We start from the raw sequence: 18,123 nt of genomic DNA, 5'->3' as shown, positions 1-18,123 counted from the left end.
TCCTAACCCTAACCATTTACCTAATCCTAACCCTAACCCTTCACCTAATCCTAACCCTAACCCTTCACCTAATCCTAACCCTAACCCTTCACCTAATCCTAACCCTAACCATTTACCTAATCCTAACCCTAACCCTCACCCTAACCCTAACCCTAACCATTCACCTAATCCTAACCCTAACCATTTACCTAATCCTAACCCTAACCATTTACCTAATCCTAACCCTAACCCTCCACCTAATCCTAACCCTAACCCTCACCTAATCCTAACTCTAACCCTTCACCTAATCCTAACCCTAACCCTTCACCTAATCCTAACCCTAACCCTTCACCTAATCCTAACCCTAACCCTTCACCTAATCCTAACCCTAACCATTTACCTAATCCTAACCCTAACCCTTCACCTAATCCTAACTCTAACCCTTCACCTAATCCTAACCCTAATCCTTCACCTAATCCTAACCCTAATCCTTCACCTAATCCTAACCCTAACCCTTCACCTAATCCTAACCCTAACCATTTACCTAATCCTAACCCTAACCCTTCACCTAATCCTAACCCTAACCCTTCACCTAATCCTAACCCTAACCCTTCACCTAATCCTAACCCTAACCCTTCACCTAATCCTAACCCTAACCCTTCACCTAATCCTAACCCTAACCCTTCACCTAATCCTAAAACGCTACGTACTTGTCCGTACGACAACGGTACAAATAGACACTTTCTTTGACAAACACTGGTATAAAGTAGAAGTTCTTCCTGTTGAATTGAGGTAAAAGTGAGACTCTGCACATTTACAGAAGGTTAAAAACATAGAAAATAGTTTGTGTGATACTTACATCAGTGCGTTGGAGAAGAACCACCTTAACAAAGCAGTGAGGACGTAGAACGGCTGCAGGAGTCAAACATTAAACATTGATTAGTAACCTCTCTCAGACATCACTAGTAGATGCATGAACACTCACACTGAGCAGAGGGCGAGCACTGCTGGCGTGATGATGGCTGTTCTTACACATGGCCTGGTAGTCAAACAGTGACACTCTGCACCGGGTCAGTTTAAAAAAAACAAAAAAGCAAACATTACATGTGTTCTTTGCACATCTTATAAATATATATTAAATATGGAGTCAGGATTTACTTTTTGTACATTCCCATCTTAATCAGCGACGCCATGACTGAACCATCGACTTCGCCAAAGAAACGGCCCACCTGGAAAACAAGTCAGAAATGAGGATTCTACATAATTTATGGCTGTGTGCTAAAGATTATGAGCACAAAAAACATTACTGTGCCTAGTTTTCATTTCTAAGGGTACATAATCAGACAATATCCAAGCAATAAACGATAACAAACAGTCCCTACAGGGCCTTAAATTCTATATTCATTAATTTTGTAACCGCTTTTTGAGTGATTTAGGATTGTTTGTGGAAAATAAACAGAATTTCTTTTGACAATTTGCGATTAAAAATGATTGCAGTCATGTGACATAGACACAGGAAAATTGCGAGCCTCCGAGTTTCATTGAAATTGTGTATTATATTTGTAATTTCTTAGTCATTTCACTTTCTCATGCAGGCTAAATTTGATGCTCTAAAGCAGTGGTTCTCAAACCTTTTAGGCTTAAGTACCTCCTTATGTCTAACTACGACATTTTGCTCAGACTAGTGTAAAAAAACCAACTATAGATCATAATGATGGAATAATTGAGTATGTTTTTGTTCAGAATAGACTTTAAAGTTCTGCTGCTGGTGTATAAATCTGTGAATGGGTTTGGTCCAGAATACATCAGTGACATGTTAGTCAGGTATGAACCCAGCAGGTCTCTCAGATCTATGGACACAGGTCAGATAGTGGAGCCCAGAGCTCACAGTAAACATGGTGATGCTGCTTTTAGTTGTTATGCTGCAGAGAAGTGGAACAAACTGCCAGCAGAGCTGAAGTCAGCATCCAATGTGAACATTTTTAAATCAAAGTTAAAGGCACTTTTTTTCTCTACTGCATATGATTGAGAGAGAGATTTTTTTGTCATGTTGTTGATGTAATGATGATTTTACTGATGATTTTAATTGATTTTACTGGTGATTTTAATTGATTTTTACTGATGATTTTAAATGTTCTTATTGATTTTAAACAATTGAATGTTTTATCATGTAAAGCACATTGAGTTGCCTTGAGTATGAAATGCGCTATACAAATAAATTTGCCTTGACTTGCCTTGTCAGTTTGTGTATTTTGTTGTTTGTCTGTTCTTTTTATTGTTCAATTTATTTTTCTCTTATTTTGTGTGTTTTTGTTGTGTTTTGTGTCAATATTATAATTTTTAACTAAAATTGAATATTAGAAAACCCTATATTTTAATGCTTTAATTTGTCAATTTTACTCTCTCTCTCTCTCTCTCTCTCGTACCCCATGAAGGGCAGAACGATTTTTTCCTCAATAGTGTGATTTAATATGCGATTATTTTTTCAAGGGCCTCTTGTCATGTATTTTTCAATGAACACCAGCAATAAATAAATCTGTTTCATAATAAACAATTTCAGATTTATTTTATCTTTAAATAAACATAATATTATTTAATTTTAAAGCACAGATTACAACAATAAAGCAAACAAATCTGTGGCTTTACCTCTTCAACATATCGAACTAGCTTCACGTTTCAATGAAACATGTGGACTGCACTTCTTAAACACACTATACTTATTAGGACAGTCCAAAAAAATTAATAAACAGATCCACCCTATAATAAAGCATTTCTTACCCTTACTTAGGGAAGGCTGGTGATGGTCACAATTGTGCAATAAAATAAATAAATTTATTTAATTGCAATAATAAAATATGCATTGTACTTCCTGTAGTGTTGATCTTTGACAGCATGTGCAGACAAAAAATAAATACAAAATTGCAGCCTGTGTGATTAGAAAATTACATTTTATGATATCGCGACAATATCACAAATGCAATTAACTGTTCAGCCTTAACCCCCTGTAGTGCCATTGCGTACCCCTTGGGGTACACGTACCCCTATTTGAGAAACACTGATCTAAAGGACTCGATTTGACCCCCCCGGGCCTTGAGTTTGACACATTTGCTTTAAAGTAATCCACTATAGTTGCAGAAATGATACTTTATCGCACATCACAAGGACAAGTGCTGCACACATGCATGTAAAAAGGACATCAGTGCTTCTCTGTGGTGCAAAAAGTGGTTTTCTGTAAGTCGTGGAGGTGTGTAAGGAATAATAGGACTATAAAGCCATGATTGAATTTATGTGTGTGTGTGTGTGTGCAGTGCTTTGGCTCTGTGTGGCCCTCAGCAGCAGTATCAGCAGCAGAGTTTGTGAATTATTCAGAGCATTTTGTCTCAGCGGCTCGGCTCAGATTTACGCTCTGCTCTCTGAGCACATTTCCTCTCTGTCTGGACCTGGATTCTTTTTTATTCCTTCCCAGCATGCTTTGGGGAAGGATTGAGGTTTGCAGTGTGAGGGTGCTGCGTCTGTTCATACGACTGCAGCAGGGCGAACACAAACTCTTTGTTTACCTTCCAAATCCTGCCCCAAAAATCATTTTTTGTGGCGTAATAAACTACAAAATGCATTTATAATACATAAAAGTGATTTACCTAGTAAATAAAGTTTTTTGCAACAGCAGGAGGATGGAGCGCTCTCTGCATAATCCGTGTACCCTTCATTCTTTGGTTGTTTTGTTTTAAAACCAAATCAAAATAACAAATAAACAGTGTTTTTTTTTTGTTTTACTGACTTAAAACCAAAACAGAAAAATTAAAAACCAGACAAGCAGCTTTTTTTTCTGTTTAAAATGAAATCTTCTGTATAAATATTTATATATTTACGGGAAAACAATGGACGGGAGCTCAGTGTTGGCGTCAGGGGGGGGGGCATTCGCGGGCCGTGCTGCCCCTGCTGACCTACTGTGCCCCCACCACTCCACTCTTCGCTTGCTACAGGGGGACCGTTTTATTACTCAAAGTCAAGAGATCTGATTGGCTATCGCAACTGACTCCACACACTGACAGCGCAGACGGAGCCCGCTCTGTTGATTCACGTGACGTCACTCACATTGCTGCATCGCGAGAGCCAGAGCCGTATAGAGATATAGATATAGAGCGCTAAATTCAGATGGAGGGCAGGAAGTGAAGTAGCTTGAGAATCTGAAATCATCAAAATGCCCATGTTTTGTGTAGTTTACGGCTGCTCCAATCGTTCTAATCGAGAAAAGGAAAAGAGATTTTATAGAGTAGCGAAGATTGTCATTCACAAAGGTGAGAAATGTTAAAAGCTCACAGGGAGGGAGGGTGGGGGTGTGACGCTAGTAAGGGCGGAGCGTTCTTGTGCCCCCCGCTGTTTTCTTACTGCCCCCACATTTAATACTGGAGAGCGCCAACTCTGCGGGAGCTTCATGTTTTAAGCTCACCACATAGAGTGGACCCACGGACGGGGGCGGACTTGTTAACGTGTGTTTTTGTACACAACTGGACTATCATGTCCATTTTTTGAGTCATTTTGTGTGTTCTTAGTGTCATTTTGAGTATTTTTTTTTGTCAGCGTGAGTGTCTTTGAGTCATTTTGTGTGTTTTGTTTTAATTTTGTGTGTTTTTGGTGTCATTTTCTGTATTTTACTGTCTTTATGTTTAATTTTGGAGTCATTTAATATACTTCTTTGTCCTTTAGTGTGTTTCTGGAGTTATTTCAAGTGTTCAATTTGAGGTCCATACAAGTTTAGTTCGAGGGCCTCATGTGGCGTGATGGCTACTAGTTATAGAGGATTTGCTTTCATCAACACACTTTTGTTTTGTTTCATTATTTCATAAAATGGAGAACCTCAACATTTCCTTTAGGTTTGGTTGTGACTTAAAATGAAGAAATGTTGATCCGGAAGTTCAGACATGCACAGTCTTACTCACACAGCCCTAGCGGATGCCTTTAGTCCTTTATTTACTTGCTGGTGAGGACACATATCAGACATTTTCTCTGCACCACCAGTTCACACCTTCACACCACCACAGCGTTTGCACTGTGGGGGATTCTGGGAGTTTCCACTAAACTTGTAATAAAACCTGAGCTCAGCAAATATTGAGGTCACAATTTATCATAATTCTTGCTCTGTAGGAGATGTGCTAATGAAGAAAAATGAGTTTACAGAAAAGTCCAAGGTTTCTCTGCAGGACATTTTTTACTTAGTTTCATTGAGAAATAGGAAGAATTCATAAGTAAAGAATAGAAATAATCTATATTTTAAAGAATGAGGTCAAGAGTAGACATAAGACTAGTAATCAAAAGAAAAATTAAGTAACAAACTCTTTCCCGGTGTGCATTCATACGTATTATTAAAGGTACATTTGTGGATCTCTTGCCATTTGATGGATAATCTTTGTAAATAATTGTACATTGCACTTTTAAACAAATGCATGTAAGGTTTTGTTGTTACTTAAAGGACACATATCATGCCTTTAAATCCTTCCTTTTTACATATAAATCATACAGTTGTGGTCTATATAAAGTGGAACTGCAAAGCTTGGGACTGAATTCCTCATTATTATAGCTCCACCCCTTTTCTCCCCCTTTTCTGATGTGCTTCTGAGAGCAACTCATTTTGGTGCTGTCTCTTTAAATGCAAATGAGACACTCCATACCCCGCCCCCTCTTCAGGTAACACTCGGTTCAACTCCACCCTGCTCGGCCATTTTTGTAGTTTGATAGAAGAGATACGGCTATGTAGCGGCGCATAAACTTTTTATTCAGAGGTTATTTACAAAATGTCAACAACAGAAGACTTGTTCATCCAGCTTTACATGTTCCAGCCAGAGTCGGACCCGGCGGAGCGAGATGAAAATGAAGATGATGAACCTGCAGAACCCTAACAAGTGAGCTAACACAAGCACCGAGCTAACGCTAGCGCCAAGCTAACGTCACGAAATGCATTTTAATAGTCTTTTCAAAGACAAAAACGGCAAAATGAAATGACTAATGAAAACTTTAGACTTAAATTAAATCACGTAGGCCATATCATCAAGGATCTAAAACGAGCACACAGCGCTAACATATGAAGACGGTGCAACTGCTAATGCTAACAAAACAATGACAGGGACGTCTTATCATCACACTTTTTAGCGTTATTTACAGCTTACCGAAGTGCTCTGTTCATCGTCTCCAAAGATAGAAGGAATTGAACCCTCAATCAGACAAAGTCTTTGGCAAATCCTTCTTTATACTGGTGGAGGTTGCAGAAGCAGTCATCCTTGAAGTGCTTCGCGCACACAAAAATGACCTTACCCACAGATGTGGGTAGATTTCCGTGAAAAATAAAACTCAACCAGGCACTTTGAAAAGGTTCTGATGCTGGGAGACGGTGTAATGAAGCGTGTGGGTTACTACATCCAACAACCCAACATTTTGACTTATCCTCTCGTAACTTCTGCATCCTTGAGCTTGGACTACAAAATAAAACCGAGAAATAAAAATGGCGGATTGCTCGAAGTGTTGGACCTGGAGTTGATGTTCTAATTTGGCAGTTCCGCTGTAAATACTGTGATGTAATAGTTCAAAAAACGTAATAGAGAATAGAAAAATCGAAACAGATTGAAAAATATGACCAAAACAGAATATAAAGATATCAACGGAGCACCTGAAGAGACTAATTTGAACTTTTCTGTACTTCTAAACAATCTAAATATACAACAAAATGCATTTAAGGGCTAAAAAAGTGTATTTAGCATGATATGACCCCTTTAAGATCATATGTGTCAAACTTAAGGCACGGGGGCCAAATCTGGTCCTTATGGACCATCCAATTTGGTCCATAGGAATAATTAAAAACACATACATTTTTTGTAAGTTACCATCTAATTCAGTTATAGATATCTCAGCCTCTCGAAATAAACAAAATCAATGAAACTCCACAATATTTGACAGTTTTACCGTCGTCATATCACATGACTGCAGCCATTTTTTATTGAAAATTAAAAAGACATTAGTCACCCAATTAAGAACATTTCAAATGCAGATCCTGCAGTGACTGATATCTGTCACTTATTGCTTGGATATTGTTGGTGCCTTATACATATTTTACACTTTCTATATGTAGACGTGCAAACTAGCGCACAATGATTTAGAGTTTTGGATGATTTTCCACCTATAATCTGGGTCACACTTAAGATCAAACTAGTCTGGTTTCTGAACTAAAATAAATTAGACGCCCATGCTTTAGATATGAACTGTGATTTATTAAAGAAAAGTCTGTTATAAAGTGATTTTAGCTGTGGTCATAATCAATATGTGAGTAAATTGTACAAGGTCCCCAGTAGAGTACTGATACAGTATATCCAACTGAAGTAGAAGTACTTCTTGGTTTAAATTGTACTTAAGTACAAATACAAGTAAGTCATACATAAAATACTCAAGTACAAGTAAAAAGTAGCTCGATTAAATAGTACTCAAAGTAAAAGTTACTAGTTACTTTCACCCCCCATGTTTATTTTTGGTAGTAAATCTTGCCACGGTTCCCTTGCATACAGTAAACATCTCATATATAAACTTAAAAAGGAAGAAACTAAATCTTGCACAATTGGAACTTAATGAATTTTCCACAAAGGCATCTGTATAAAATAAAAGGTTTGTCAAAATGTACGGTTCTTGTTTAAATAACATAACACCAATAAATTAAATTCGAAATAAAAAAATTCTCGGGCTGAAATAACCTCCATGTTTTTGGAGCCGTGCATTATGTTTAATCTGATTGGTCGGCTATGATGCGATGTATTTAGTTGTTGTCTGGTCATTCTATTTTTTGTAGTTTCACAATGTCCGTTAATCATTTTAAAACAAAAAATAACCATTTACTCAGTAACGGTTGGGTGTGGAAATGTAAGTAATGAATGAATTTACTCCTTTTAAAATGTAAGTTGGGGATGAAATGATTCACTTAACTCAACGATTCGATTTCTTTTTAAAAGTGCAACTGAAAATTTATTTTGTGCCTTAACAATTGGACTTTAAAAAAAAATAATTTCATTTCACTGTATTTAGGTCAGATATTTGTTTGGACCAGCAGAGGGTGCTGGTAACCCAGTGGTCAGTTGGCATGCAGATATTCTTGCAGTGAAGAAGAGATGCTACGCTAGCAGACAGAGCTAATAGAAAAACGTGACTTTTACAGATATTCACGTAATATTACAGATATTCTTTTGGTGCTAAAGGGGTAAGGAATCATTTATGAACATGTTTAAGAGTAGAAGGCGGCCAGAGAGAAAGTAGTAGCAGATGTCGCCCATTGCCTACACTTCTGGACAAGAGAAGGATAAATATATAAAAAAAAGTACTGCGATTCAATATTCAGTGTATCGATGTGAACCGTGATAAATCAATTTTTAACTGCCTTACGATTAATCGTTGCATCCCTAACTTAAGTATAAGTAATATTACTGATTTAGAAATATAGACAAAAAAGTAGAAGTACCCATAAATGCAACTCCATTACAGTAACGTCACTTTCACTTCTGGTCCCCAGTGTCATGTTTCATTCTAGAACGTTATGTGTCAGAAACACAGGGTGGGATTGTGTGTGTGTGTGTGTGTGTGTGTGTGTGTGTGGTGGGCTCAGGACTTAATCCTCTGTAATATGGCTTTTAACAGGCTGAGTTAATCCTAAACTAACCAGCAGCTGTCAGATGCACAGTCTGCACATCAGCTGCTCATAAAATAACTCATCTCAACTATAGACTATATTACAACAAAGTTATTCAATAACCTGAATAACCTTAAAATGACAAAGTGAGAAGAACTCAGTTTAACCGGTTTGCTTGTTTCAAAAGCTTAAATATGTTTAAACCTATAAAACACAACAATTTTAGGACTTTATTCTTTCCAGTATCATATTTTATTAATTTGACTTAAAAAATTTAATGAACTAGTATAAACTTAATTATTTTATTAAATTAAAGAACAATTTATAAAAATAAATTTTAGTTTCCATAAGTTGTTTGATATCCATCTGCATTTTCTCTTTTTATGATTCAATCAGGGTTGGGGTCAATTATAATTGTAATTGTAATTTTAAACCAAAAATATTAAAACCTATGTTTTCATTGATTATGAAGCTTAACAAGGTAATTAATAGATAGAAAATAAATGAGATGATATTTGTTTTTAGTGTGTTTCACAGCTGATTTAGGACCTGTTATCATAAGAGATGCTAACAGATGCTAACAGATTATTAAGTTATTTATTTCAGGCTTGGTAATTGTAATTGAACTTTAGTAATTGAGAACATAATTGTAATTGACTTTCTTTGGATAAAAAATATTGTAATTTAATTATAATTTGAAAAAATGCTCATCACTGTAATCATTACTGTGTTGTATTGGATAATGATGTCCCTATACAACTTTTTCACTTCCGATACGATGCCAATATTGCAGTATTGGCCGATACCGATATCCGCCCGATACGATAACATCATAAATCATACATACTTTTATTACTTATTTTGTAGTGTGGAATGTTAGAAAAAACTTGATGAAAAAAAAAACCAGAAGTATTTATAACAAACCAATGAATTACATATAATTAATCTTTTAGAATAAGAATATTCAATGATTGAATAAAAGAAATTAAAAAATAAATCCAAAAACCCAATATATATTATATCGGAGATTTTAATTGCAGTCTGATAAAATCCAATATTCGTTTTCTGGCGGATATCGGACCGATATCAGTTATCAATATCGGATCGGGACACCACTAGTAATTGAACATGGATAGTTGAAAACTTAATTGTAACTGAAAAATGTAATTGACCCCAAACCTCTTGTTTCCAAAGATTTAATTTTGTTCATTTGCACTTGAACTTTGGCCTAACTGTATAAATATAAACCATTGATTGTTTAATCTTACCTCGTTCCTGTCTTTTGAAAGCAGGATGAAACCATTATTGTCGACCAGAAAGCAGTTGAGATCCTGAAAGCATCACATAGATCTGTCTATTTCTGCTCTTTGACATCGACACGTGACGAGTGCTAGGAATGCTGGGTACTCACTGAGCTCTCACAGCTTAGAGGACACACACCTTCGATGTTTGAACACTGGGAGAAAGAGGGCGGAGCATCATAAACATCAGCCTTTTGTTCATTACAAGCTTTAACTGTTGGTGTGTTTACTCACGTCTGTGTCGCTGGGCTGCAGAGAATAAAACAGGAGACAAAATAAGAGACGAGGGCATTAGAAAGTTTTCATACAAACAAACGATCAGTTTTAGTAGATGTTCATACACAATGAGGACTGTTCTTGAAGGCATCATGGGGTAAAAGCAGCAAAATGTTCTGGGCTCAGGTATGTAGCACGCAGAGAAATGGTGATGAGACCCAGCCGAGTAGGGGCGATTCAAAATGCATTTTTTACCTTTATTTAACCAGGAAAGTCTTTCCCACTCTGAAACCTGGACATGTTGACCAACTTGTGTTTTTTCTATGAAATCTAACTGCATTTATTTGTTGTTCTAGGCATTTACCTCATTTAAGTTGCACTAAAGTCAAAGTTGGTTTAAAAGCCACAGGCAGATTGTATGTTATGTTTTTATTTTAACTTGTTGGCACATGGCATGTTAAAGCCAATGTTTTGAGTGTAAAATATGCCAATAAAATATATTTCATACATAATGTTCTCATGAAGGTATATACATTTACAGATTAGTTGTTTCTTAAGTCATATATATATATATATAAAAAATTCGCAATAATCGCCTTATAATTTAATATTGGGATATATCGTATCGTATCGTGACCTATGTATCGGGATACGAATCGTATCGCCAGATGCCAGGCAATACACACTGACATTTGTGCCACTGGAAACTGAATTTGAAAGTAACAACTTGAAATGTAATTTATTGTTTTGAAACTGAATTATTAACTTGAAACTGTATTTTTTCCTGTTGAAAAAAAAAAAAAAAAATCATCTTTGTACAATCTAAAAAATTCAATATTTTTCTGCTTCTGGAATTGCCATGCGCAATGTCATACAGAGATTGCTGTACTGATTTTTTTAAAAAAAATGCTTAAAACTTTGTCATGATCAGACTACTAATTTATATGAATACAACCGCTTATTATTGCAAAGTTACATTAGGTTAACTGGTTTTATTGCAATGTATATTATAATCATGTTTTTTTGGAAAATAAATTATTCCTATTCGTACTGAGATTGCTGCATGAGACACTATTACTTTACTTTAAGTTGTTGACTGAGATTGTCACTCACTCAGCACGGCGGAACTAGCAAAAATTCATTTTCTGGTCGTGCACACGCTCATAATCATTCTCAGTACGAGGTAAACTCAGTCCGTGACACCGGTTCGTAAGGTTGAGCAATCAATCACTGATTCATGGAACTCTTGTTTACATCTACAAAAACACCTTTATGGCCCGTTGAGGGTGTGACTATATATATATATATATATATATATATATATATATATATATATATATATATAACCTTTGTGTATATATATATATATATATATATACACACAGTATATTTACTTTTTTATTGTACTTTTTCAAAAATACAAACTCTCAATCAGGATAATAAACTCAACTTGTAACTGAAGTTTTTTCAGGGGTATATAATACATAATGTCATCTGTTAATATAGATTTCACAGCAACAAATAATACCTCCCGAGTATAACATGAACATGTTTAATATGGAGATTAAATAAACCTTTTTTTCAAACAACAAAAAAAGCATTTTTGCAATAGATGAGAAATATGTTGCTTTATATAATAAGTGATTAATATCTGAGGCAGTCGCAGCTGTTTAATAACATTATCCACACCAGCCAACATCTGTATTCATTAAGCCTCACTGAATAGTGAGAGACACTGTGAAGGTCAAAGACCTGTGTAGTGTGTGTGTGTGTGTGTGTGTGTTTTCTGATGCCTGCCTCTAATCTGACATCTGCAGGTTTTAGATTCCTCTTTATTAACGCAACCTATTATACAGAGAACCAAACAAACAAACAAACAAAAAAACAATTGTATTTGTATTAGAAAAATAGAAGATTGCTGTTAAGTTCATTTCCAAGTTGTTTTTTTAAAATTTTCTGTTATTGAACTGTTTGGCCAGGCAGGGGTTTAAGCATTAATAAGTCAGTAATGCTCAACATGTGGCTCATTATGTCTTAATTTTAATTATTATTCACCCAGAAACTTTTTAACCCCTTTTTACCTTTTTCCTTTGTCCAATTTGACCCCTTTTCAAAAAGTTTTGACATTTTTTGTCCATTTTTGTAGATCACTTTCCATCCAAATAAGCTAACTTTTGCCCAATAAATACCACTTGTTTCCTTTTTTCCAAAATTATTACTCCTTTTTGTTCCACAATTTTGCCCTTTTTCGCGATTGTTTGCCACATTTTGCCCATTTAAGCTTCCCTTTGCCATTACAAACCACTTGGTTCCTCTTTAATTTTGCCACTCTTGACTACTTTTGGCCCATTTTAGTCACTTTTCACTCTTTTCTTGCCACTTTTGGACCATTTTTGGCCACCTGTTACCATGTCTACCTCCACTCACTAGTCAAATAAAAGGACCGGCCCACTTTGGGTCGATGGCCCACCAGGACGATGCCTGGTATGCCAGATGGGTGAACAGGGCTCTCACAATAATGTGCAACGACTGGTGCACACGTCTCTGAATCACGGAGTGTCTGTTTTCTGATAAAACTAGAGGAAAACTTCACAAAGTGACAGACGATAACACAGTAAGTGAAGGATCTAATGACACAATGACTTTAAATGGCCTCATGCTTTCACTGCAGCTTCATCTAAACTTGGAAACACTGATCTTCTTTAACAGTTGATGTTTCAGGGAGAAAAACAGATGTTAGACAAGAAAAGTGGACAATAATTCAGTGAGACGAGAGCATGTGTAAGAGGATACCTGCTTTGTGATTGCCCAGAATCTTTTCTCCAGCAAATCCAAGGACATCTGCAACCCAATGGCTAACACACACACACACACACACACACACACACACACACACACACACACACACACACACACACACACGAAAAGAGAGAGAGGGGGTGAGAGAGAAGGTCATAAGGATGAGAAGAATGACAGGAAATTGATTGAACTGCAGGAGTCACTGCCTCTGTTAACTAATGAAACAGTGCTAACACTCTGGGCCTGATGGTGTGTGTGTGTGTGTGTGCGTGTGTGTGTGTGTGTGTGTGTGTGTGTGTGTGTGTGTGTGTGTGTGTGTGTGTGTGTGTGTGTGTGTGTGTGTGTGTGTGTGTGTGTGTGTGTGTGAACACACCAACTGCTGGTCTTACAAATCACATTATTTTACCTCATACTTTTAATTTAGTTGTTTATGTTTAAGATGATCAGGACCAATGTTTGGAATAACGGCGTTAGGTAATCTAACTAATTACTTTTTATGTTGTTACAACGCGTTGACGTTACTGAACGTTAAATGCAATACGTTACATGCATTGATTGAATAAACTGTTATCTGAAAGCGCCTCTGGCTTCATACGCAGCTGTAGTGAGGAGGTGGGTTAAAAACAAGGTGAGCGATTATGATTGGCTAAGGCGGAGTCATGTTTCATGGTAGCCAATCAGAGCCAGTGTTTTTACACATGTGCCAGCACACACACACACACACTCACACACACTACAGATTGGATGAATCAGCAGAGATGGTGAGCGTGCAGCAGTCTGATGAAAAGTTGTCATTTTTAAGGTGACGATACAAACACTACTTTAAATTAATTGTGGTCAAAGACAAGAACGTGTATGTGAAGTGTTCATTATAACCAGGAGTGAAGACTTTGTCCACATCCGTTGTAAGCAACTCAAATTTAATGAAGCACCTCACAACAACACACGCATCTAAAAAATCTGAATTCTTTGATATAGAGCAACTTTCCTTAGTAATGAGTTACTTTTATTAGTAATTCAGTTACTAACGCAGTTACTTTTTGGATCAAGTAGTGCCTAACTATAACTAATTACTTTTTTAAAGTAACGTTCCCAACACTGATCAGGGCTATAATATTACTTTTTGTCCTCGTGGTTACCTTTAAATACACAAAGTCAATGAAACTCCACAGTATTTGACAGGGCTCACATGATGGCAGCCATTTGTAATTGAAAATTCAAATTTCTACAGAAACTCAAGGATTTTTCATCAAATGATCCCACTTTTTTGTTAAATTAAATAGAAATGAAGGAAATCTAAAGTGCAGATCCTGAAGTGACTGATATCTGTCACTTATTGCTTGGATATTGTAGGTGCTTCATGTATTTTAATTTTATGTAGTTTTAATATGTGGACGTGCAAACTAGCCCACAATGATTTAGAATTTTGCATGATTTTCCATCTATAATCAGCTTTGCTATTGATCTGTAATTGGTCCCTGAACTAAAATAAATTAGACGCCCCTGCTTTAGATATGGACTGTGATTTATTAAAGAAATTAAAGATCAGGACTATAATATCATTTTTGTTCTCGTGGTTACCTTTAAACCCCAAAAACTCAAATGTAGGCAGTGAGATGCATGCGTGATGTGTCGGATCTGTGACAGTGTTTTGGCGTTAGTCCAATCTAATTAGCAGATTACAGGTACATCGTTGTGCTATCAAAGTGTTTGTGCAGAGCCTGTTCTCAGCACTTTACACAGTTACACAGCCTGAGGGAGCCATAGCACTTATGAGCCATGTGTTATCTACAACCGCTGTCATCACGTTAGTAATGAAACCGCTTCATCACCTCGTTGTGTTGCTTTGCACAAACGACTGACACTTCAAGTTAAAAACCTTTCTTTTAACTTGTAGATGAGAACATGGTTCATGTTTTTCACATTCGGTTCTTTTTTTGTTGTTGATGAAAATGTGTGTTTTGACTCATAGCAAGTCAAAAACAAGCAGTTAATGATGTTAGTTTGGAGCTTTGAAAAGCATAAAACTGAATGAGCCGAGCTTTCAGGCATGTGACTTAACAGTAGCTGGGTTTCCGTTACAGATTTCTGCAAAATAAAGAGATATTTCTAAATGTCAGCAAAGTATAATTGTGTTTTGAACCCTTTTCTATTGATTCATCCTGCAAGACTTTGCTGCAGGATGACTGACGCTCAGAACCTCCATTTAACACTCTGTATTCCTTTGTTGTTTCACGTCTAATGTAGCACTAATGATTTTTAATTATAATGCTAATAAATGTCCTGGTCTCCACTTCTGTTTACATGTACCGCACCATGTTTTCTCGAAGAGTAGTGGTTATGTGACCAGGTTCGTTACATCATGTGACCATGTGCGTCGCGCTCTTTGACGTGTAATTGCGGAAAAAAAGTGTTTCCATAGCACCTTTGCAACACATTTCAATATCGAAACGTCTGAAATTCCTCCTCATGAAAGCGTAAAAATGTTTTAGTGATATTTGAGTGTTTTTTTTTTTTAAATTCAGGTGTTTCCATTACCAGTTTTTATTGTGCTATTTAGGTTTTGCGCATTTTCAAGGGTAATGGAAACACAGCTTGTGAAGCTTTCCAAGAAATTCGCAAGTCTTGTCAAAAGCAACTGAAGCTGGGTTTCCGTTACAGATTTTCGCAAAATAAAAGCAATTTCTAAATGTCGACAAAGTATAATTGCGTTTTGAACGCGTTTCTATTGATTCATCCTGCAAGACTTCACTGCAGGATGACTGATGCTCAGAACCTACATTTAACACTCTGTATTCCTTTGTAGTTTCACGTCTAATGTGGCAGTAACGATTTTTAATTCTAATGCTAAGAAATGTCCCGGTCTCCTCCTCCGTTTACACGTACCGCGCCATGTTTTCTCGTAGAGAAGTGGTCACGTGACCAGGTTCGTCACGTCATGTGACCATGTCCGTCACATTCTGTGACATGTAATTGTGAAAAATTTTAGTGATATTTGAGTGTTTTATTTTAATTCAGGTGTTTCCATTACCAGTTTTTATTGTGCTATTTAGGTTTTGCACATTTTCACGGGTAATGAAAACACAGCTTTCCAAGAAATTCGCAAGTTTTGTCAAAAGCAACTGAAGCTGGGAGTAGTAATATAAGTATAAAGCTAAGAAATGTCCCAGTCTCCTCTTCTGTTTACACGTACCGCGCCATGTTTTCATGGAGAGAAGTGGTCATGTGACCAAGTACGCCACTTTCTATGATGTGTATTTGTGGAAAAAGTGTTTCCATGACACTTTTGTGACACTTTTCAATATTGAAACGTCTGAAATTCCTCCTCATGAAAGCGTAAAATCTTTTTAGCGATATTTGAGTGTTTTTTTTTTTCGAAATTCAAGTGTTTCCATTCAATTACTTGTGAAGCTTTTGCATTACAGATTTTCACAAAATAAAAGCAATATTTCTAAATTTTGACAAAGTGTAATTGCACTTTAAAGGTTGCTTTGGGGGAGGAGCCTCGTAACTCCTGTGAAATCTCATCCCGCTAGACTTTGCGGCAGAAAGACTGACGATCAGAACACTCCATATTTCTTTGTTGTTTCACGTCTAATGTGGCAGTATTCCTTTTAAAGTATAATGCTAAGAAATGTCCCGGTCTCCTCCTTCGTTTACACATAACACTCCATGTTTTGTCATGTGACCATGTACGTCACGTTCTTTGATGTATTTGCGAAAAAAGTGTTTCCATAGAGCGTTTGTGACACATTTCAACATCAAAATGTCTGAAAAGCTTAAAAAGTTTTTAGTGATATCTGAGTGTTTTTTTAGTTTCTGCTATTTAGGTTTTGCACATTTCCAAAGGTAAATGGAAACACAGCTTGTGAAGCTTTCCAACACATTCTCAAGTCTTGTGAAAAGCAACTGATAATCCCATGTGACTTGTAGGAGTGGTCAGACAACTTTTATGATTTGTGGTATGACATTTGTGTTGTACACCCACAGAATGTGCTGTGTCACATTTTGAAGCACAGAGATTCATATTAGATAGAGGAATAATGTGATACTGACACTATTCCGATAGTTGGAATCTCTAAACTCTGCTTTGTTCCTTTATAAGATCAACCTTGCACACTCCTTTTTTCCCACTCATTCTGCCCCTGTCCTGTCAGCAGTGTTCTTATCGTGTTATTTCAGTGCTGCAGCTGCACTGTTCTGCTGCAGTCTGCAGGAACTCTCTCCTGACAAAAAGAACCTCTGCCAAACACTTTCAGTTTGCTTCTTTTACCTCAACACACCTTAAAATCGTCCCTTGTCGGGTTACACCAGTGACTGCCCACTGCTCCACAGGGATGGGTTAAAGGCAGATAACTCATTGTGTGTACGTACATGTGCGTATATGACAGTAAAGGCATATTATTATTATTATTATTATTATTAATAACTAAAACACATGTCAAGCTTTAAAATCTTCAGCTTTGTTTTCTGAATTTGCAACAGTTTGGTACAATACAGTGTATGTTGTGCAAAATGTAAAAATGTATTAAAAAGAGAATCTGTTGTACTCTTTTTATTTGAAAAATAAATGCAATATAAAAACAAATGCAGTGACATCTGGTTTGCAGATGAAACAGTATAAATGTTAATCTGATCACTCTTCCACCTCTATTGTATTTATTTAATACACAGTTGGTTCAAATTCAGCAAAGTGTCCAAAATTCTTATTTCTAACCAGTGTTGAGTATATTAGTATTGGCACGCTATAGAGCGCTGGGAGATATTTTCAGGTCTGCCTTGTAACAGTGTTCAATGTTACATAACTTGCCCAAAAGAAAAAAGGAGTTATTGATTTACTGCAACTGATTTTATATTCATGGACATCAGTGCCTGAAGTGAAAGGTAGAGTAATAAAACAACCCTCCAAATTCATAACATAGCAACTCTACATGTCTGTAGTGTTGTGAATATATAAATATATATATATATATATGTGCATACTGCATATTAGATAAACAATGACATAAACAAAGCAACTTGTTTTCCTGTTTGACGTGCAAAAACTGCCAACTATGAAAAAAAAAAAAAAAAACAACTAAAAATTAGAACCAAATCATGTCATCATGCATTTCTTCAAAAATATTCCTTTCTGTGCACGAACTTTGCATAGCAACATATATGGTAGGC

At 36.4% G+C, this 18,123-nt stretch overlaps 1 protein-coding gene across 1 annotated transcript in view; it reads right to left on the bottom strand.

The window, feature by feature from the left end:
- Window positions 1-18,123, bottom strand: part of LOC114464959 (voltage-dependent calcium channel subunit alpha-2/delta-4-like) — a 77,715-nt gene that overhangs the window by 5,505 nt on the left and 54,087 nt on the right. Inside the window, exons 28-34 of the mRNA XM_028449646.1 lie at window positions 12,949-13,010; window positions 10,174-10,188; window positions 10,050-10,094; window positions 9,907-9,969; window positions 1,138-1,208; window positions 965-1,040; window positions 839-891 (exon numbers count right to left, since the gene is read on the bottom strand). Coding sequence (XP_028305447.1) covers window positions 839-891; window positions 965-1,040; window positions 1,138-1,208; window positions 9,907-9,969; window positions 10,050-10,094; window positions 10,174-10,188; window positions 12,949-13,010 — 385 coding nt within the window. The remainder of the gene's footprint in view (window positions 1-838; window positions 892-964; window positions 1,041-1,137; window positions 1,209-9,906; window positions 9,970-10,049; window positions 10,095-10,173; window positions 10,189-12,948; window positions 13,011-18,123) is intronic.

The sequence above is a fragment of the Gouania willdenowi genome, chromosome 6 (genome assembly GCF_900634775.1).
Source record: "Gouania willdenowi chromosome 6, fGouWil2.1, whole genome shotgun sequence".
In the NCBI taxonomy this organism is placed as follows: domain Eukaryota; kingdom Metazoa; phylum Chordata; class Actinopteri; order Blenniiformes; family Gobiesocidae; genus Gouania; species Gouania willdenowi.
This window is presented reverse-complemented; position numbering and strand designations above follow the sequence as displayed.